Raw genomic sequence first — 22069 nt, forward strand, 5'->3', positions numbered from 1 at the left:
TGCTGATGCAGCATGTTGGTCCCCAACTCAGAATAGCTGCTTAAATTCTAGTGGGTATGAATGTGTTTGTGAAGACTTTTTAATTTCAGAAAACGTTAGCGATTGATATTATGCAAACAGTGTAAATATGGGAAATAAGGTGTTTTTAGCTGAGATTCTTACCTTCTGGTCCACTATAGAGCACACCAGGTCCTTGACAGCCGAGAGTGAAAAGTCATTGCCCTCCAGGTTCACTGTCTCTCTGGTCAACCCAATTTGCAGCAGGAAAGACACCCCATGGAAAGAGCTGCGGAAGTTGGTGGAGCTGGGGACACTGTGGTTTCCGTTGGACAACCGAGTGTAAAGCGGTCCAGCCGAGGAGGGGGACAGAATGGGTGGCAAGGTCGGGTGGTGCGGATGGAGAGAGTGGAGGAAGGCTCGAGGTAAGGACGGGGGAGAGGAGGCAGACATTGGCTTTTTTCCAATGGCGACGTGTAACGCTGAATACTGGAGAGTTCAGTGACAGGATTTATGGCGGGGAATACTTTTGGTACTCATGAGTTTTTAGCGTTGTACAGTATGGTTTTCCACTGTGTCACCTTAGATTTATAAATCAGGGGGCAAACTGTTGGTCCCACCTGAGCTCACGCACTCATTCACAAGATGGCAAAACAACTTGGAATAAGTCTCTAGAATATCACTGCAACAAATGTCATATCTTGAAGTCGTGCTCCTTGCCTTTACTGAAGTCACTGATCCACTCTGACCACAGGAAGCCTGTCACCAAAAACAAACATGTTTGCAGTTTAAACAAAGCAAATATCTACACTTACTGAGTTAAAGAAGGAAAAAATAGTGGTTTTGCCCATTTTTGGAATCACTAATATTGCACATTCTATATTGCACAATTTATATTAATACCCAAAACAACCATACAACCTACAAACATTACAAAGTACATATTCCCCAGTGCTTAACCCTAGAACAGTGATTTTCAAAGTATGGAGCCCCCTTAGGCATTATTCAAAACAATCACAGAATTTAATATTCAAACTGCGCCTAATGTTTAAGTGAATACTCTACACTACGTTAAATACCGTAAAGTACAGTGGTTAAGAACTTCTCTGTTGTATTTACCTTTTAAGTACAATGTACTTGCATTTAATTTGTAGAATTGTTTGTTTTCCAACATGGATTTAGGTACCATTTTTAGTTAACCTTTATGTGCAACACATTTTAATGGAATCATTATTTACATCATTTTTAAACCTATATTTAAGTGTAGCGTTAATATTTTACAGGTAATATTAAATATACTTTTTAGCAATAAAACCTCTGCCTCGTTTTTGATGGACACTTGTGGCGTCTACACCACTGCGATTTAATGTTGATCATTATTGGTTTAAAAAGTTTGAGAAACATTGCCCTAAGCCATTATTGCTTACTTCATTATACTGTATTGATTTCATAAATACATATGAACATATATAAATAATATTCAATGTGTTGATCAAATTAGCTCCATATAAAGCTATTTCTTGTAGCTCTCCATAGAAAAAAGGTCGACGCTGTAGCCAGTCCAATTAAATAAGTTATCACGAAATAAATCTCGACTGTAATGACAACGGACTGTCTAAACCTCTGGTGAGCTTCGGGCCGTTTAGCATGCTTGAAAACAATAGCATTGTAAAATACGGTTTAAGGAACACATCTTTCCGATATGTAAAAGAATTCAAGTTATCAACATCTGGGATTAAGATTTGGAAAAGGTGAACAACGTGTAAACCTCCCAATTTCTATTGATATACTGGCATAACAGAACCCGAGCACACACAATAACAACTTAGTAAGTTACACAAGCTTGAATATGCACGTCAAGCGGACGTTTCGCTTCGGTGGAACTTTATGCCTTTCCGAAGACAAACGACTCCTTGGATGTTGTTTTTAAAAGCGATACTTTACCTTCACAGTCAGCGAAGGGCGCATTTCTTTCCAATGCGAGTGGACCGAACAAACTTTGAATCTCCATCAACTGCGGAAAGCGGCGTCTCAAGTTTAACTTGCACTTGGCTAAAAATCGTCGAAGAAAGCCCAACTTAAATAAAACAAACACCAGAACAAAATCTCGCGTAAAGGCTTGCTATGACCAACGAAACCGTCCATTTATTTTTCCTTTTATCGTTGTTTCAGATACTGTAGTAAATTCATGCGCATCTTATTATCCTTCCAGCTGTGACTACTCCCCCTGTTACGCTAGAGGGGAAAGTAGGAGAGTAGTGATGTTCGTCGGGAGTTGTAGTTTTTCTATAGCGTCTCTATAATAGAATTCACGTTAAGACTGCGAAATCTAAACTACAAACCCAGTGAAACAATGGCGCCACTGAGAACCAACTGCACTGCGCATGCGCATATATTTTCCGTTATTTCACGTTTATCCATTTCAAGGAAAAATGTTCCTAGCACACTTGAGAATATAAGAGTCACTAAGCGGTTATGAGCGGGCGTCACTGTCACTTAAGCGAATTCATTTCGCATTACTAAGATGTGTAACATTGAATTGAGGGAGGGCAGGGTTGATGGGTCGCTGGGTCATTATGGCAACACGTGGACAGATAATTATACTTCATAAAGTGATATCCAGAAAGTGAACTTCATTCATGGGACACGAAAGGTAAACAAGGGCAATCTTATTGCTCAATAACGCATGCCCAACTGCTAGTCTATTGTTTTTTTTAACTTTTTCCATATCAATATCAATACTTGTTTTCCTACTGGGGTCCGATTCACAAATCAGGTCTAGTGAAAACTCAGAGTTTGATAACTCTGAAATGTCCCAGCAGGGTTAACAGACTGAAACGGACCCAGGTCTCACTCTGACTTCGTTATTTAAAGAGTCACAAACAACAACACAAAGAATAATAAGAAGTTGACCATTTATTTATTTATAAAAACATGCATGATGTTAATACTGTGGGAATTTGCGGTCTATCCTCTGTGCCCACGCCATCAGGCCTCCGCAGATATCTTTCACTGTGATATTGTCTACTTCGGATCCACTCATCTTCCCTAGAATCTGCACAGCCTTCTGGGAGTCGTTGCCCAGCTTACAAATCACATAAACTGGAAGAAACCGTAAAGATACTTTTGGTGACAGAATTACATTCCTGTGGATATTTATAATAACTACAGGGGACAACATAAAGTTTGTTATACAGATCATATTCAAACACAGGATGCTGTTTTAGTTGTATGGTCCATATTTGCCATGCTTTGGTTATAACTAAGTAGTGCGTTATTGTGTAGACCATACATCCGATCAAACAGTTTATGGACATACTATATGAGGGCAACTATTCTCTGTTAATTGCAGAAATGCCATTTAATTATGCAGTGATTCACATAATTATTTCAGTGTACAATAGACAAAATGCATACACAAATAATGCAAAACAGTATGTGAGAAATAAGTGTACTATGCAGGACAATGTCTACACATAGCTACGTTTATCTCAATAGATACAACCTATGAATGAAAAAAATTGGCTCAAAATATATATTTTTTTAATATTCAACCCTAAAAAGTAGAGCAGCTGCTCAGGTTGGTGACACTTGTTTTTGGAAAAGGGGTCACCTGGCAACCCCACTGCTACCAGTGTTCCAAAATGTGCAGCCACTGTAGCAGTAAGTGCGAAATGAACTGTGACACTGAACTGGTTCATTTCAGACGACATGTATGTAAGGCCAGCGTTTTTTCATGTTACCTGGAGGCCAACAGACACCAGCCATCTGCTGTTTCAATTGGCCAATGCGCTCCTGAAGTAACTGCATATGTTCACTCTTCTTCTCTTCTAAACTTGAGAGAGGTATGTCTTGCAACAATGTTAGGAGACTAAACCACAAAGAAAATAGGGTTTATCGTGTAGCATCAGACTGATTTATGTTTTGTTTCCAATGTCCTGAAGGATACTGAGAGAGGTGGGTAAATGACATATGTCCACCTCCACAAGAGGGCGCACATCTAACAGGAGATGAGGCTCTGCGTTGTCCACAATGGATTTGTAAGCCTGCAAATGCAATGAAACATTTCTGAACGCACAAATAACATTAACAAAGTAGTTAAGAAGGGAGTGGTTTTATCTTGAGGAAAATTGATTTATATCTTACAGTTAAATACGGAAATGTAAATGACTAACAGCTAATTTGAGGAAAGTAATGCTCGGGTTTAATTTGCAGCATATTACAATAATTCTAACAGCTTTTTCCGAAAATGGTTGGACTCAAAAGTGCTCCTAAATGGAGCCACTGACGCAAATTCAATTCAAACTGTGATCTCCATCTCTGCACTTAATGACCGCTTAAAAGTTAAGAACGTGCAGTCATATGCATGCGCAAGCCACATGTAACACTGTGGATACCAAACACAGTGTTATTCTTTTCTGTGGAAAATGTACTAGCACATTTTAGCTTGTTTCCCATGAGTGCTGAGATACAATCAGTTGATCAATTTTCATGAATTCTGGGAGAACATTTTGAGTAATGACTGAATAAACATCGCTTAATAGAGGCATGGATGCACTGGCCAAAAAGTTGCCCACCTGCACTGTGATCCTCTGATCTCTAGACAAGAGGTTGAGTCTGCGACACTGAAAACACAACAAAATTGTACTGTATATTAACTACTAGCAACTACATTTGAATCAATTCTTATAAAAGAATGTGGTAACTATCAAGGTCAACCTTATCTGTTGCAGCAGATCCACAGAAGGCTTCGTAGTCGACAAGCTGGGTTACGCTGGGCCCTTCCCCACACACTACACATCGCGGCTGCTTAGGCCGCAACCTGATGGACCTGAACCTGGCACTTTGAGCATCAAACATCACCAGCTGCTGACCGCAGGAAGCTGACACGTGTGGTTAAGTAAAACGCTTTGTAATGAACAAACATAAAACAAAGTGTTTTGTTTCCTGCTTTAGTTACTTGGCTCAAACAACTTCAAATTGTATTCAAATTGTGGCCAACACTTTAACAAGATAACTTAATTGTTGCTCCTAAATGCGCATTTGACACCCATCAAGTGTGGCAATAAACATCAAGCTAAATCTTTTAGTTAGCCATTTCTCAAAATGTGACTGAGTGCTTATTACATAGAGGAAGGCTGAAATGTACAGCAACAACAGTGTGTTTAGCCAGATTCTAGATACAGCCATGTCCAGAGGCTATCTTGAGGACCTCCAATGCTTGAAAGCAGCCCATTATGCCTGGAACTTAAAGATAAGTGGAACATTTTACTAACAAACAGTATTTAACAGGCTGGAGATGTTGGCAAAAGATGAGTTTGCACGTAGCTAATGGGTTCTGGGCTTTCCCACTCCTCGACTTACCCACTCCTAACACACCTCCATCAGAACAATTTGTCACCGTCTCTGGGGGTGGGGGTACTGGGTAGAGGCATCTGTAGCAAGGGCCTCCATCATAGTTATATACGGTCAACTACAGACACAAGACAACAAAAAACTTTCAGGCTGTGCTGAATGTTGAGTTGCAAGATGAAAATCTCTTACCTGTCCCTCCATTCTGAGGGCGCTCGCTGATACTAGAGGCTTTCCACTCAGCACACAGGCGTCATTGACAAGATAACGAGTGGGGACATTGTCGGAACAATCGGCCACAATGTCATATATGAAGTCAGTGAAGTTAAGGCATGGAAGCGATACTCTTTTCTTTTGACTTCATAAGTCACCCGAAACTTGAGTGAACAGGATACTGTCGAATGAGTTGCAAGGCGTTCTCAGGTGAAAGCTGTAGGTGGTAAGGAATGCACTCGACTGTTGAGTTCAGCCTGTGAGGTTACATTAAAAAAAAAGTACAAATTGACAGCAAAGTAAAGACACATTTTTAAAATCTCACATCAAATAATGCATCTTGATAAATCCACAAACTACAGTGGAACCGCTAAACTCGAAGGCCATCTGAGATTGTACAATTCAGAATTAGGTAAAAAAATAGGTCACACCAAAGTCCAGAAGCTGGCGTGCATGAGCAACACCTTCAGCATACTGTATCTTGTGAGGCTTGGGTTCTTTTGTGCCATCACAGAAGGTTACTAGTGAAGCAAAGAGGAAACATATTCAGATAACCCTAGAACCTGTACTGGAATTTATTGCGTTTATGTAATATGTAATATGTAAATGTAATGCTTGTAATATGTAAACGTCTCTGTTCTGACTACATACTACAATATGAGGAAAGTAATCCATCCAGCCAACCGAACCACTAATATATATAATATGTATATAATATGTGTATATGTGTGTGTATATATATATATATATATATATATATATGTGTATGTATATATATATATATATATATATATATATTTTTTTTTTTTTTTCCTTTAATCAATTTCTGTTTACTCGAGAAACAGTAGACTGTTGAAAGGGATATGTATTAAATTTCAACGTGAGGTGACAGTGAAGGTTTTATGTCATATAATATAAATGCAATATTAGATTATTGATTACTGAATAGTGTGTTTTCTTTGGACGTTTTAAATGATGTATATTTTACCTTTTATATTGTACTGCAATGGTGTCGGACAGCCCGACTGGGGAATGGAGTTGAGAATTAGCATTAGCTATGAATCACATCAGCTGCATGCTTGTAACTACGTTGGACTACATTAGCACTTCAGTTGACTGAAGATGACATCGAAGTTGCTCAGGGTTCAGATAACGACCAATCACGGCCCACCTGTTTTCTGAAGCTGGGACATGATTGATTGTTATCTGAGCCCTGTGCAACTTCAATGTCATCTTCAGCGACAGAAGTGACAAAATGGCTGCCCTCTGAGCTAGCTAAAAACGGGTAGATTTCTCATATTCCACAAACGCAATATTAACCAGGATGCCATGTTTAGACTAGTGGGCCTACATAGAACATACTCTGGTAAAAAATATGTTGACATTCCCTTTAATTTTGTACTTCTGCGGCAGTTAAAAATATAATTATGTTACTTTTAAAATGCCTGTACAGTTAGTATATGTTTCATGATGCTGGTACCTTGATTGTTAAATGGATTAATTCACTTTCCATCATTTCCTATAGGATAAGATTTCAAAATCCAAACAAAACCGAGGTTGTAGCACCTTGGAATGAATTGTGTTCAACCTTAGAGGTTCTATTGTAGATGGAAGCGATTGCTCGTGTGTCTTCCCATTGGCAAAATGGCACCCGCGTGGTGAACGCCAACCCATGTGCACACTAACCACACCGGGGGGGCAAGAGACACCAAAAGAAGCTGCCTCTGAAATAACATGTTTACACAATATTTGTAGACTGGAGTCAACTGCACACCCAAATATAACCTGTGGCGAGACTGGAAAGCGACTGTATACGTTACACGGAGACCATCAGGACCACAAACAATGTTTACAATAATGTTGACAAATAATATTACCAAAATAGCAACTTCCTCATTTGAGAATTGCATTTGTACAGTTTAGGTTTTTCTGAATTTGATTTGACTATTCATGAAAAAAAATCCAAACATAAAATAGCTGGCATGCATGTGTGTTTGATGCATTACCTTCTCACTGCATTGGCTGCAGATAGAGCTTTAGTCTGACCCTGGTTCTCCTCGCCATGTAGCACTTGTCTATGCAGATTACTGAGCTCTACCTCATCATAGTCCAGCAGACCCAAGCGCCCTATGGAGAAACACAGATGGAATAAATCAATGCCAAAGCCTAAGCGATTGTGAACCATGGAAAATAGTGACATCTACTGTGCAAAAAACACTTGCAGTGGACCCTCTCAAGTAAAATGCCCTGGGCTCAAATTTTCAGTAAAATACACTTCTTAATTCATACAAAACATCAGGATTTATGCTATCATCAAGCATGATGTTACACAAGATGTCAGCATATTGTGCAAAACTTCAGCCGAATTCATGTGAGTTTAGCTCAGCCTCAAGGGATTAACATTCTTTGGCTTTGTGTTGTTTTTATTCCAAAAGAAACACCAGCCTCAACCCAGGTGTTAAAAGACCAACAGGAGAACTCAATTACGAATGTTCCAAAAAATAGATTTGTGTTACAGCTCCATTATTTGTCATATGTTATGACTGAGAGTGTATTGTTTTAACCACTTAATACAGTATAGTAATGTCCATCTCTTGGACCCCATTGGAGTAAATTAGGTTAGTGAAAGCATGTGTTATCTCTTAACATTGGCTGTCAAAGTGCATTTTATTTTATGTTACGTATACTGAGAGCCAAACTGTGATAACTGTTTGCTTAGGCAAAATTTAAGTGTGCCAGTCGCTTACATACCTATACCTGCTGCTGCTAGATATTGAGCCAGAGGACAGCCCAGTCCTCCACAACCCACAATCAGTACGGATGTCTTGAATAGATTCAGCTGTCCTGTGGGCAAATCAACTGGTGAGCACAACTGGTGTGTTTTGTCGTGCCATACTCCTTCTCTGGCGTGTACAGAGGAATTGTTACCTTGCACACCCAACTCGGGTATGAGGAGCTGCCTGCTGTACCTCATGATGTCTTCATTGGAGAGAGCTGCTTTTGGTTTTAGCGGAATGAGTGGAGTCACTCTGTCAAGTGGCTGTGGGACTAAAGTGTTGTTCTTCTAGAAAACAAAAACAAAAAATGGCAGCCTAGCATAAGACGTACATAAATTGGCCAGCTTTCAAACACTACCCTACACCACTGAAGATGAATATTAAAAAATTAGATATCACACTAATGTATTTGTATGACAGTGGCTCAATTCAAAAATGAATCTCATAAATTTGTGTTTGGTAGATTATTTTGATGTTGTAATTGCACTTCATTACTAGTGTAGTGGTACATAATGCTGTCCTAAGTTCATAAAGACTGTGGGGGGCTAACAATATACTCATTTACTAATCAGCATCCTCAGTAGCATGTACCGGTAGAAGAACCCCAAGCCGCCACAACAACCTGGCACCTCCTCCTTATGCTGGTCACACTGCAGTGCGATAGCATCCCATTCTTCAACCAGCATTTGTCGCAAGGCAGTTAGCATGGTTGTGTTGTGGATAGCAGACCCAAGCTGATTCCACAAGTGTTCAATGGGTTTGAGGTCAGGACATTCCATTTTCTCCACTCCCAAATTCTGGCGATACAGTAGTCTCAGATGAACCCATTCCGTGTTTACCAACTGCTTTTGGACTGTAGGGTCAACCATGTTTCACGAAGGACTGTCTGGGCAGAGAGCGGTCAGCCTGAAAACCTTGACTGCAAATCTGTTGAAGACGGCTTACAGTACAGAAGTGCTGCTGTGGTGAGGAAACTGTCTCCTTGGGGTGTTGTCTTCTTGGGACACTCAGTTCGTGGCCTGTCTGACATCCCCCGTTATACAGAACTAGGCCTTCAGTTTGGAGATGATGCTACGGCTCACTAGGTTTCATGGAACATCATCTGAAAGTTGCCCTATCGCACGGGCCTGATACAGATCATTCAAATGTGTCATAACGATTCTTAGAGCACACATCTACTGAACAGCGTAGCAGGGCCCAAGCTCATGCTGGGGCATCAGAAGCCCAAAACAAGAGGCAACAGCAAAATAAGACATTTGGCATTGGCAGAGATTTGGAATTTTTTTCATCATTGCAAACCACATACTGATGTATGTCCCACAAATGCATGTTCCTTACAAATGTGGCACTACTTAATAAATATGCTTTCTCTTACAAGTTCAAGATGCAGCATTACAGCCAATGAATATTTTGCAAACACAAATACACTTATTTTATGTGCTATTTTTATTATACAGACTCAGTGAACAGAGGATTTTTTTTCAGATGGCCAATTCCTTCCTAACTCCCATATTAAAATAAGTTTGATTGTATCATATTCCTAAATTTCCTGAGATTTTGTACTTTTTTTCGTTAACTTTAAGCTATTTTATTATTTGTGTACAGAATCCATATGAACTAGTATTTGAATTGATCTACTTAAATAAATGATGTTTTCATGATATTGACAATTATTGAGATGCACCGATACATTGACAGAGACAGTTACAGACAGATAATGTAAACACCGTACATACTCCCACATTAGAAAGTGAATTAACAGTGTGTGCAAAGATTTGCTGACAACAGGCATTGCAAATAAACTTCACTTAACATCTGGTTGACAGTCAACAACAAACAATGACACTACCGTGTACCTTTTCGAATGCGGCCAGTTTATTCTTCAGAGCAGCAATCTCTTTCTCTTTCTCTCTTAGCTGTGCCTTCAAGTAGTTCACTTCCTCAGCCATCGCTGATGTAACTTGCAGTATTTATATAGCAAATGTTCTGGCTTCAGAAAACAGAAGTGCAATGTAAGAAGACGCAGTTTAAGCATGCAACACACTCGTACAAGAAGCACACTTCCGGGTTTATCACGTGGTAGTGACACCACGTGGTACACAGTTTGTTTACTCTTTTTTAGTCACCGCGTTTTTTCTGGGCTGTACGGTGCTTTGTTTTTCTTTTGTAATTTTTTTGTACATCCACTGTAGAAATACCTGATAATATTTTTTTTTGTATCCACATTAAATAAATACAAAATAACGAAAGAAAAATACGAGTGTGACTTTGGATTTCACTAGGTGCAGCACAGAAGTCATAGTTCGCGGAAACTAAGCGGATTTTGATATTTCATCAGTTGAGGATGGGGAAACGATCACTGTCGGTAAATTCCATGCGTACGTACGTACGTACGTACGTAAAGCTCCAGGGGCGCGCACGCACGCACACGCGCACATACAAACCAGATAATTGTGAGCGCTCCCTGCTGCCTTTCACATGATCTGAAGTGTGTGAGGCAGGGGGAGAAAGAGAAAGCAACCGAAAAGATGGCTGTGTGGGACCACGGTCCTTCTATAAAGCGTTTTTTCACCACTATTGCCATCTGGGTAACATTCATCCACTGCTCTAATGGAATTCCGTGGACACAAGAAAAGGTAAGCAAATTAATTCCCTTGCTAAAATTACATTCAAATGCAGTGAGTATCTCTGATACAGTATTATTGGAGTCGATCAGTGTTTTGGTAGCATTGTTAAATCATCAACATCGTTGTGCAGTATTCAGAAATACTGTAATTCTTTTTAGGCTAACCACCCTCAATTATGGATGTGATTTTAGTGATTTGAGATGTTTCATGATAATAATCATAATAATGAAAAGAAGATAGAGTGGCTCTTCTAAGTCTCTTCTAAATCACACCTTATTTTATTTATTGATTTAATCTTCAAAATGTGTTGTACTTTTTATTTATTATTTTAAATAATGTTTCAATAGTTTATCATTATTTTTTGTTGTTATTATTATTATTATTATTATTATTATTATTATTATTATTATATACATGTAGGAGTATGCTAAAAAGGAGTGGCTAATAAAACCGCCACTGGAGTGTTTAACATTTAAGCAAATCATGCCTACCTGATTATGCTTCAACATTCCTGCTTCTCTTGTTCTTGTGGTTTAGACTGCATTTAGTTGCTATGGCAGCACTGTCATCGTCTTTGATCTTCCAATTGCAGGGCTTGGTATTTATAGATCTCAAGTGGACCCCACTTTAACCCTCTCAGGATTCAGTGAGAAGAAGGCTCTTTGCAGGCCCATGTTGTCATATGTGTACTAACCACATAATAATACTGTGCATTGCACTGTGTACTGCCTTGTAATTACAAAGCTGAACCCGTTTTTTTTTTTTACATATCTAAGAAAGAACATACCTTTGGAGACCAAACTATGAGTAACTAACTTTGCTGTGCATGACGCTATAATTATGAATGCATATTTTCAGTTGGAAGTGTATAGGGGCTTTCCCAACATTAATAGAGCCAATTAAGGCATATATTTTACATTAGAAACATATCACAGCACACCATTTATCAAACATTTCACAAAAATGATACTGTACTGAAATAACGACTACCTTATCTCAATTTGCTCAGAAATGTACTTAACTCATCCACTGCCAAAGATGAATTTATTTATATGTTTTCACAGTCCAGCCATTCAATACCAGGAAGTTATCGATATATTTTTTTAATGTTTTTCAAACGCGGCTGGCCTGTTTTCTGAAGCGGAGACATGATTGGTTGTTACCTGAGCCCTGAGCAACTGTGACATCATTTTCAGTCGCCAGCAAGTGACAAAATGGCCGCCCCCTAACATTGACAAAAATGGGTGGATTTGACTACTTAACTCATATTCCACAAACACAATATCAGAATGCCGTGTTGGGGCTGCATAGAACATACTATTGTAAAGAATTTTGGGGGTTGACTTCCACTTTAACCTTACATCTTAAATCTGGGCCTGTGTAGTTGAACCACAACTGATATGCTTGCAGGAATTTTACTGGGGGAACACGATTATATACTGTTGGTGATGTTTGTGTTCAGAATTCTTTTTTTTTTTAAATTTTGACCATGAAAATGAAAAAAAAGTCAGCCATTACTCTTTAATTTTTATCAGGCGTTCTCTGTTCCAGCTATGAGTGGAAAAAATAATCTAATTTCTACTGCATTATGAATAATATGACCGGGTGGAAATACTGGAGAAGGCGAATCAGTCGAAAACAGATGGATTGTCTTTGGCTTGCTTAGTTTTTAATGTCTGTTTCCAAGACAACCACACTTCTTTTGCAGCCTGAACTTTGAGACCAATTCCAAGTGAAGCACTTGAATTAGAGGATCTATGTTTTCTTAGCCCATCATTGTATTATAGCGCTCACAGAACAAGCTTGCACAGATAGTGATGTGCTTTCTGTCTTAGTCAGTCAGGCAGTCATCAGCCACAATGTACGCCTGCACACTGCAAAGGAATTGTGCTTAATTGTTTACAAAGTATTAGTATTATGATTATAGCAGTGGTGTAGAAGAGAAATGATTTACACTGACAACCATTTCTACTATTTTGGTTACCTTATTTTGCTACATTAGAAGTACCTGACCTTTCCACACTACTGCTCTCTAAAAAGCTTTAGTTCAATGTCCTTTCACACCCATCCACTAATTGGATTTTGTGCTGCATAGTGCATACTTACCCTTGCGTGTTCAACAGCTTTTTTATGTGTTCCGTCTGTGTATGTAGCAGTGATTGATAGTATTTTTTGTTTTCTTTATTTGGTTCTGGTGAATATACCCTATACCAGGGGTACTCCTATACAAATCCTATAGGGCTACAAATAAAATTTTCAGTGAGTCCAAGGTCCATTTATCGAAATTGGTGAAAGTCAAATACAGTAATACTGTAGTATTGAAAACAATATGGCCTTTTCATTCAAAACATCAACAAACATACCAAATAAAATAACATGTCTTTTGCATTTTTACATTAATTAAAATGAAAAGTTAAAACAAACAGAACATTGCCGCTGTCATGAATCCAAAACAAACTATCAGCGATTAAGAGTTTCATTTATTTATTTATTTATTTTAATATGAACACAAAGAACCACAAGAAGGAAGACAGTATACTGTACGATGGGGTTTCAGATTCAAATGTGTGCCAGTATGTGTTTGTGTGTGTGCATGCGTGTGTATGTGTGTGTGACTCTGTAGAAAAATAATAACCAAATACAGATTGGCATGTATCCTTTACAAAACCAAAGATTTCCTAAAAAAGGAATCATTATATACAATATACTGTTCATTATTACTGCCATGTCTGACGTATTGCGTGCAACTCTGATGTCATTTTCAGTCGACAGCAAGTTGAAAAGTGGCCGCCCCCTGAGATGGATAAAATAAAAACGGGTTGATTTTGCTGCTTAATTTATATTCCACAAATGCAATATTAATCATAATAATGTTTTTAGAATAGAGAGCCATAACTCTGGAACAGTTTGGGGCCCATAAATACGCAGCTGGTGCTGGATATGCCCCAGGGTCCACCTATTGAGTACCCCTGCACTTTTCATAGTAATTTATATGTGATTCCATTTTGGATCCAGAGGAAGCAGTACAAGGGCACACTCTGTGGACATCTTTTACCACATTGTTTTACAAAGAATATATTAATCAATCAAGGAAGGATTGAGGGTGACCGGCAAGATGATCGGACACAATTAACATGAACAAAAACACTCTGCTCTTTTTCAGTTACAGCACCAAGCGGTCACACTGACACCCAGTGAGATCCAGATGGCCCTGTCACACACAAACCTGACACAAATGTGGCAAAGGGACCTAAGGCCATTGCTTGTTAGCAGGTATCCAGGCTCCCCAGGCAGCCAGGCGGTCCAGCAGGTGAGTTTGAGCTTCCCAGATATGACAACAATGGCAATACAATCCTAGATCTGAACAATGATACTACTGGACTTCAGGGCTGCATTTGACACTTTCGATCACAATATTCTGATTGACAGACTGATCTGATTTACAAGATTGTGAGTTCTTTGTTGCAGTTTTTTTTTATGAGTCTTCCCAAGGAAAAATCACTAAAGGGGTACCCCTAGGTTCCGTTCTCGAGCCACTTCTTTAGAACATCGCATGCTGCCTCTAGCTCAGATCATAGAACATCACAACCTGTCTTATCACACTTGTGCAGATGACACGTCTCTACTGTACGTCTCTGTGTTACCACACAACCTCATTCTCTTGCTGTCTTTGGCCGAGGGTATCCATCACATCAATGAGTTGATAAGCCAAAGCTTTCTCCAAGCAGAAAAAAAAGACAGAGGTCATTGTTTTCCGCCCTAAACCCGAAAAGGTCAAAGGTCAGTGCTCAATCTCACACCATGTCATTGACAGCCACAAATCACGTGAAGAATCTTGATCATATGCTTGGATGTGAATTTTAAAAGTCACTAAGTCTTCTTATTACCACCCAATGAACATCTTGAGAATCTGCCCAAACAGAAACTCTGTCAAACATTCACTTCCAGTAGATTGGAATATTGTAATGTTTTTTTTACAAGTCTAAACAAAACAAATCTATCAGACAGCTGTAACTGGTCCAGAGATCGGTCTTTAACGGTACCACGTCACACGCAGATGCCCCACTCCTGACACACAGCCAAACAAAGAAAAAATAAACCAGAAAACTGTGTTGTATACCATTTGATCCCACAGATGCAATGACATGTGCCCCATTTTGTTTTTATTTCACCGATCACCATGCTGTATGTTGCTTTTATTAGATCTTTTTCTTTATTTGGTGTCTGCTTGTGCGGTGCCTGCGTGTGATGTGAAAATTATGTTCTTGACGCCGATTGTCTGTCGCCGACGAGGGACGGACTGGGACCACGTATGTCGGCGGGATATACAGACCCGAAGCTATACGCGGATAGACAATGCCCAGCTCTGGATAATAGTAATGTCAATGCTGCTAAAGGTGTTATAAAGATTGACTACTCTTAACAGAGTATTTATGTCTCCATTTATTTCAGCATATTAAAACAACCCTGGTTTCCCTTGGAGCAGGCTGGGAAGTGACGGAGGATAGGTTCAGGTCACAGACACCTTACGGACCGTTGCCCTTCACCAACCTCATTGCCACCCTCAACCCATCAGCCAGGCGCCGCTTGGTCCTGGCCTGTCACCATGACTCCAAATATTTCCAACAACAGCACGGTCAGGAGTTTCTGGGCGCCACCGATTCTGCTGTGCCCTGCGCCATGATGCTGGAGCTGGCACGAGCCCTCGATGAAGAGCTGAAAAGTCAAACGGTACAGTATGTGGCTTAAAGAGGCAACATAAAGGCAACAAAAAGATCAATTTGTGCGAACAGTTTGGATAAAGGCCCTTTTATGTTCCATTACAACTGTGCCCCAGTGCACAAAGCAATGTCCATAACTGCACGGTTGGTTGTGTAAAGAGGAAATGTAGAGTGGAAGCTCTTATAACCGCAAATGAATACAGTATAGTGGCTTGCAAAGTTCTCAAACTTTTCCAAAACATTAATGGATTTCATGTGAAAGGCTGCTAGTGTTAGAATTGTGAGGTGGAAGGAAAATTACACATTGCTTTTTTTGTTGTTTGGAAAAAAAAAAATCTTAAAGTGTGGCATGCAATATAGTCTTCAGATGCTCTAATTCTAGCTGTAACGGACTGAAGTACCCTTCACTGCGTTTGGTGAAATTAGTCATGAAAGTGGTTGAAATAAAAAAAACCTGACCATCAAATTTATCTTGGGGGAAAGTGTAGAAAAACAGGCACACCTAATCTTTAAGTGGAAATCAACCCAAACATATTTTTTCCAGAATATGTTCCCAGCAAGCCCACTAGTTGAAAAACGGCATTCTGATTAATATTGTGTTTGTGGAATATGAGTTAAGCAACAAAATCCAACCGTTTTTAGCCATCTCAGGGGGCCGCGATTTTGTCACTTCTGTCGACTGAAAATGACATCACAACTGCTTAGGGCTCAGGTAACGACCAATCACGGCTCAGCTTCAGAAAACAGGTCAGACGTGATTTGTCATTACCTGAGCCGTGAGCAGTCGACTCTCATTTTCAGTCGACAGAGGTGACAAAATGGCCGCCTCCTGAGATGGCTAACAATAGGTGGATCAACTCTTATTCCACAAACGCAATATTTATCAGAATACCTTGGATAGAACATATTCTATTCATATTTTAAAAATATGTTTGGGTTGACTTCCTCTTTAAGACGAATCCTCACATATTTTCATTTTATTTGGGCTTTATCAGAGTTGAGGGGATGAATACTTTGGGAGGCTGCACAGTTCATATTTTTAGTTGTAAAAAGTTGCCCCCCCCCCCCCCCCCCCAGCATTTAAGAAGCCCAATGGTCTATCACATGAAATGCCAATAAAATACCTTTACCTTGTGTGATATTTGTTGTTAAGGTGAAAAAATCCACAAATGTTCAAGGGCTATGAATATACTGTATATGCAAGCCACTTCATAGAGTATGTGATGAAACCACAACCCTGATGAAGAACACACTTAACATTCATGCTACCTACCTACTCCTTTGCCCTTTGCTTCACCAATACATCTGTCTACTGGATGGACAAGGTCAAGGCTGGTGACAGTCAGAGATCAGCCAAAGTACGTGTTTATCGGGTTGAGACGTCTATCAAAAATGTCCAAGGGGAAGTGAAATTCAGTTAAATGCAAATATATTTGTTTCTACAGGGCATATTGTTGGCGTTGGTCGGAATTCTTGTAACTCCAAAATCATCATTTTTCGGGGCACCAAAAAATAGTAATCAACGATTAACACTGCATCATCAAAGAGACCAAGCCATTTTCAACATTTAAGTTTGGTCAAAAATTTGTAAAAATAACACATGCACTTGGGAAATGGCTTATAGTACAAGTCAAATTTACCCAATTGTAACATACAAGCTTTTGTCCTGACACCAGCAAAAGCATAAAAGAGATTTATTACTTTGTGTATTTGAGGGTGGGTGGGAATCTAATGACAATATGAAACCTGAAAGAAGACAAAACAAACCCAGTTTAGAGCTGCATCAAATTGTTTTGATTTAAAAAGAAAAAGAAACTTTTGATATTTTTCTCGTCAACAATTATGTAATGTTCAACATTCTTCAACAAACAAACAAATTCCAATAAAATCCAACCTCTTGGTAGATCAAAAACTGTTTAGAATGCAAAGTGGTGATAAAAATGTATCCTTCCACTTTTCATGTAATCAGTGGGCTTTGGGTTTAAATATCTCCACTAGAGGGCAGCAAACCGTTTAAAATCTTAAGTGGTGCTGTAAATAACTGTGCTGACTTTTTGTCGTCGTCCCCCCCCCCCCCCCTGTAGGCCTCCTTCCCCAACCTGACCTTGCAATTGATTTTCTTCGATGGAGAGGAAGCTCTCTACCACTGGACCCCTCTTGACTCTTTGTATGGCTCTCGTCATTTAGCACAGAAAATGGCGACCACCCCGCATCCTCCGGAAGACACACAAACCAATCAACTGGATGGGATAGTATGTCTCTCCTCACCACATCTATAAGGCTGACCCACACACACACACACACGCACACACACGCATGCACACCCATGTACTGTAAGTACCCCATGCTTACAGTGAAGCACGGTGGTGAAGTAGAATCATGCTTTTGGGCTATTGAATTGGGCTTAGTCAAAATGGAGGGAATTATGAACAGTTCCAAATACCAACACAAAAAGTCCAGGCTTTTTTGAAAGAAAAAAATGCCTAATAGCTGAAATGTATATCTCTATAACCTGACTTTTGAACAGGAGTGTGTAGACTTTTTGTATCTGTGCATGCATGTGTAGTTGCAGATCACGGTGTGAACAGTTAGAGAAGGTTTCCTTCTAATGACAGTAATTACGAATTTGTTTTTGCTTCTACTCCAGGATCTGTTTGTGTTATTGGATCTGATCGGGGCCCCGAGTCCACGCTTTGGTAACCAGTTCCCAGCTACAACGAATTGGCTCTCTCGGCTGCAGAATATAGGTGATTGATAATAGCACGTTTTACTATTTTTGGTCTCTTCTAACATCCAGCAACAAACACTACATACAGTAGTTTAAATTAGTAAGTCAACACACTCGTTCAGCCAGTCGGAGACCTGTGGAGAAGCTTTGCTGCCGTCACATTTATCACACCTATTACGGAATTGATCGGAGGATCATTTAAAACTCTAGGGCTGCAACTAACAATTATTATATTAATCGATTACTTTGCAGATTGTATTGCTGATTATTCGATGAATCGGATTTTTAAAAGTTTTTATTTCCATTCTTTTATTGAAGAACAGGACATTATTTCGTGGCGGCACGGTGGTCGACTGGTTAGCACGTCCGCCTCACAGTTCAGAGGTCGTGGGTTCGATCCCGGCTCCGGCCTCCCTGTGTGGAGTTTGCATGTTCTCCCCGTGCCTGCGTGGGTTTTCTCCGGGCACTCCGGTTTCCTCCCACATTCCAAAAACATGCATGTTAAGTTGATTGGATACTCTAAATTGCCCCTAGGTGTGATTGTGAGTGCGGATGTTTGTCTCTGTGTGCCCTGCGATTGGCTGGCAACCAGTTCAGGGTGTCCCCCGCCTACTGCCCAAAGACAGCTGGGATAGGCTCCAGCACGCCCCGCGACCCTTGTGAGGAGAAGCGGTACAGATAATGGATGGATGGATGGACATTATTTCAAATCGAGAGTGTGGAAAACGCAAGTATAAATTAGTTAGGATTCATTTAATGGTTTGTCCATTATAAAATAAGCACAAATGATAATTTGTTGTTTTCCAAAGTAAAAACAAATGTTTTGTTTTGATTCAACACCAAGATAATCAGTCTGCTTTCATGAAGGACTACATAATACGGATAATATTTACTGTTGAGAAGTTAAAATTACAAACATTTGGACAATTTTAAACTAAAAACGGTGTCTAAATGATTAATTGATTACCAAAAATAATTACTAATTTGATAATTGGTAATTATGCTGTCGATTAATCGATTAATCTCTTCACCATGTGTGAATTGGAGTGGGAGTGATTGTCTGGATGTGCCCTGCGATTGACTGGCGACCATTTTAGGGTGTACCCTGCCCCTCGCCCAAAGTCAGCTGGGATAAGGCCCCAGCTCACCGGTGACCCTAATGAGGACTAGTAGTAGTAGTAGTACAATACAATACAATACAATACAATACAATTTTATTTAAAAAGCACATTTCACAACAGCTACAGCTGTAACAAAGCACTTTACATACAACGCCAAAATAGCCATAATGTAACAAGTGAAATCAATAAATTAACACCAAACACTACGTACAATAGACACCGGAAAAACAGCCGAAAATTTGTCAATCTTGGGTCAGATCAAAAGCCAATGAATAGAAATGTGTCTTCGAACGGGTTTTAAAAATGGACAGAGAGGGGTAGTAGTAGTAGTAGTAGTAGTAGTAGTAGTAGTAGTAAACCAGATGCAATCCTTACTGACAATGTGATCTTTTCCCAAAAAGTAATCTGGTCAAGACGGTTGTCCTACAATTTTCACAATACTGCAAAGACAAGGAAAACAAATATCAAATGCATGACTAAAATACAATGCAATAAAATATAATTAACAACATAGCAACAAAACTATTTCATTACCAATTTAGATGCAGACACACTGACCAAAAGTACTATTTTTTACACTATTTTAGGACTTAAATTTCCCTATTGATAAAAGTTCTGAAATTGTCAGTTGCAATTGTGATGCCATGACTAATAACTCTGCTATCACCTCCCAACTGTAACTGTCATAATCAGCAAATGATCTAACACTGTGCACTGATGCATTTTACTGTTTATGGTCAGAAAAACGCCTCCACTCCATGAATCAACTGGAAAATCATCCAATCGAGGTGGAATATTTCTGGCCAGATCGAACTGTTGGCCATATTGAAGATGATCATATACCATTCCTGAAAAGAGGTATACGCTCCAGAGAGTAGGCTACTCAAATATGTTAGCTCAGATGGTTCATGTACGATGGATTACCCTCATTTTTTGTTTCTTTGTCAGATGTCCGCATCCTCCACCTTATTCCCACCCCTTTCCCCACCGTGTGGCACACATTTGATGACAATGAGCAGAACCTGGACCGCTCCACCATTGAAAACCTCAACAAGATTTTACAGATCTTTGTCCTGGAGTACCTCAATGCCCGACCTGCCAATGCCGCAAATGTAATGACAAACATGTAATTTTACCATTGTACATCTTTTAAAATATTGCAACCGTATTAACCTATTATTTGAGATGCAAGGTTGAAATGTAACCCCTGACTATAGAAACGAAACAAGTGCATGTTGTTTACTAATGTAGATGCTGGCTGCTGATTGCATATCAAATGTGAAATGTGCACTAATTTGCTCTGCAAAGTCCTCTGCTTGAGCCCAAAGTAAGAACAGTAACGCTTTTTTTTTTTTTTCTGAAGACGCATCATACAGTGGAAGCAAATCTATTATCTATGTACGGAAAAGCTGGAAATCATGCATTAGAGGCTCAAATTTAATTTGAATTAATAAATAAATGTATTAATAATAAATGTATTAATAAATAAAGTTATGTTGTGTAGCCCCAAAAGGACTACACACACCCACACACGCGCCCCCCCGCACACACATGAATTTGAAACTGGAGTTCTAGTCTTGTGAAATGTATGCCAGACGGTGTATTTTAACTACACGTTACGTGACATTCCGTCTTCTACAGTTAATCTGTTCAAATGTTTATACAATAAATCATTCACTAAACTTACTGTAAATTGTAAATACTGTAAACTTACAGTATTTGTATTGTAGCAACATCTTTAGCCCTTCATATCCTCTCTTCTTAGATAGCAAAATGAATAACATCCTGTGCTGCTATACTTCATTTGCCTGCCTTTATTTATTTTTGTGATTATTTGTCTGATCTTAATACAATGAATGGACAATGTCAGATGTGTACTGTCTGTATCATGAGTAGGGGTGGGAATTTTGGTATAAATCCGATACCAAGTAAATACAATATATACATAATAAGAAATACATAAATACATAATGAGATATATATATACATTACATATAGATTAAATAACTACAAATAATATAAATAACTACAATGCAAACTTTAACAGTATAAAAAAATTAAATACTTCTACCACTACAACTGTTTCAGAACAAAAGTCAAGAGAGTCAACCCAAAACAAGCAGCAATGTAACAAAAATACAAATGTAACAATGTCAACATGACAACTATAATACCTTCCATTGCACAATATTTTGAAAATAAAGTCAGAAAGTGCAATTAGTGTAAACAATACAATGTAAAAACATTTAACACGATAAAAAATAAAATACTTCTACTACAACTATTGTTGATTATTTTGGCTGAAAAGCCTCTGCCAGAGTACATTGTCCCTGTGTCCGCGGGGGTATTCTGGCTTGGGGATCCCCCCCTCCTCATCCTCCCTCAACTTCTTCGCTTGCTGCTCTTTGCTCTCTGTAGGGTGAGCTTTTTTCATATGTTTGTGTAAATTCGTGGTGTTACCACAGTAGCGGAGCATTTGATTACACAAATCACACTTGGCATTGTCCTTTTCTAAAAAAAAAAAGTCCACAGC

The 22069-nt window shown here is 39.2% G+C and overlaps 3 protein-coding genes across 4 annotated transcripts in view; 1 reads left to right on the forward strand and 2 right to left on the reverse strand.

Annotated features, from left to right (window-relative positions):
• prkd3 (protein kinase D3) overlaps positions 1-2217 on the reverse strand; it is a 45131-nt gene extending 42914 nt beyond the window's left edge. For both annotated transcript variants that reach the window (XM_086050125.1, XM_086050124.1), the window contains exons 1-2: positions 1942-2217; positions 163-756 (exon numbers count right to left, since the gene is read on the reverse strand). In XM_086050125.1, the coding sequence (XP_085906251.1) occupies positions 163-450 (288 nt within the window). In that variant the 5' untranslated portion in view covers positions 451-756; positions 1942-2217. The remainder of the gene's footprint in view (positions 1-162; positions 757-1941) is intronic.
• A 678-nt stretch (positions 2218-2895) lies between these two features.
• Positions 2896-10560, reverse strand: mocs3 (molybdenum cofactor synthesis 3). Its single transcript, XM_086049845.1, has 13 exons — positions 10196-10560; positions 8491-8626; positions 8314-8406; positions 7569-7689; positions 5745-5819; positions 5542-5659; positions 5362-5470; positions 5182-5244; positions 4717-4880; positions 4575-4622; positions 3947-4043; positions 3741-3848; positions 2896-3099 (listed from the first exon to the last, which is right to left on the reverse strand). The coding sequence occupies exons 1-13, from the start codon at positions 10286-10288 to the stop codon at positions 2942-2944; spliced, it is 1383 nt and encodes a 460-aa protein (XP_085905971.1). The 5' UTR covers positions 10289-10560; the 3' UTR covers positions 2896-2941.
• A 193-nt stretch (positions 10561-10753) lies between these two features.
• On the forward strand, positions 10754-21405 carry qpct (glutaminyl-peptide cyclotransferase). Its single transcript, XM_086049846.1, has 7 exons — positions 10754-10975; positions 14130-14276; positions 15419-15697; positions 17772-17939; positions 18335-18434; positions 20278-20394; positions 20485-21405. The coding sequence occupies exons 1-7, from the start codon at positions 10868-10870 to the stop codon at positions 20664-20666; spliced, it is 1101 nt and encodes a 366-aa protein (XP_085905972.1). The 5' UTR covers positions 10754-10867; the 3' UTR covers positions 20667-21405.
• Positions 21406-22069: the final 664 nt, after the last annotated feature.

The sequence above is a fragment of the Filicampus tigris genome, chromosome 13, assembly GCF_054856515.1.
Source record: "Filicampus tigris isolate MCC_2025a chromosome 13, RoL_Ftig_1.0, whole genome shotgun sequence".
NCBI classification, from domain to species: Eukaryota; Metazoa; Chordata; class Actinopteri; order Syngnathiformes; family Syngnathidae; genus Filicampus; species Filicampus tigris.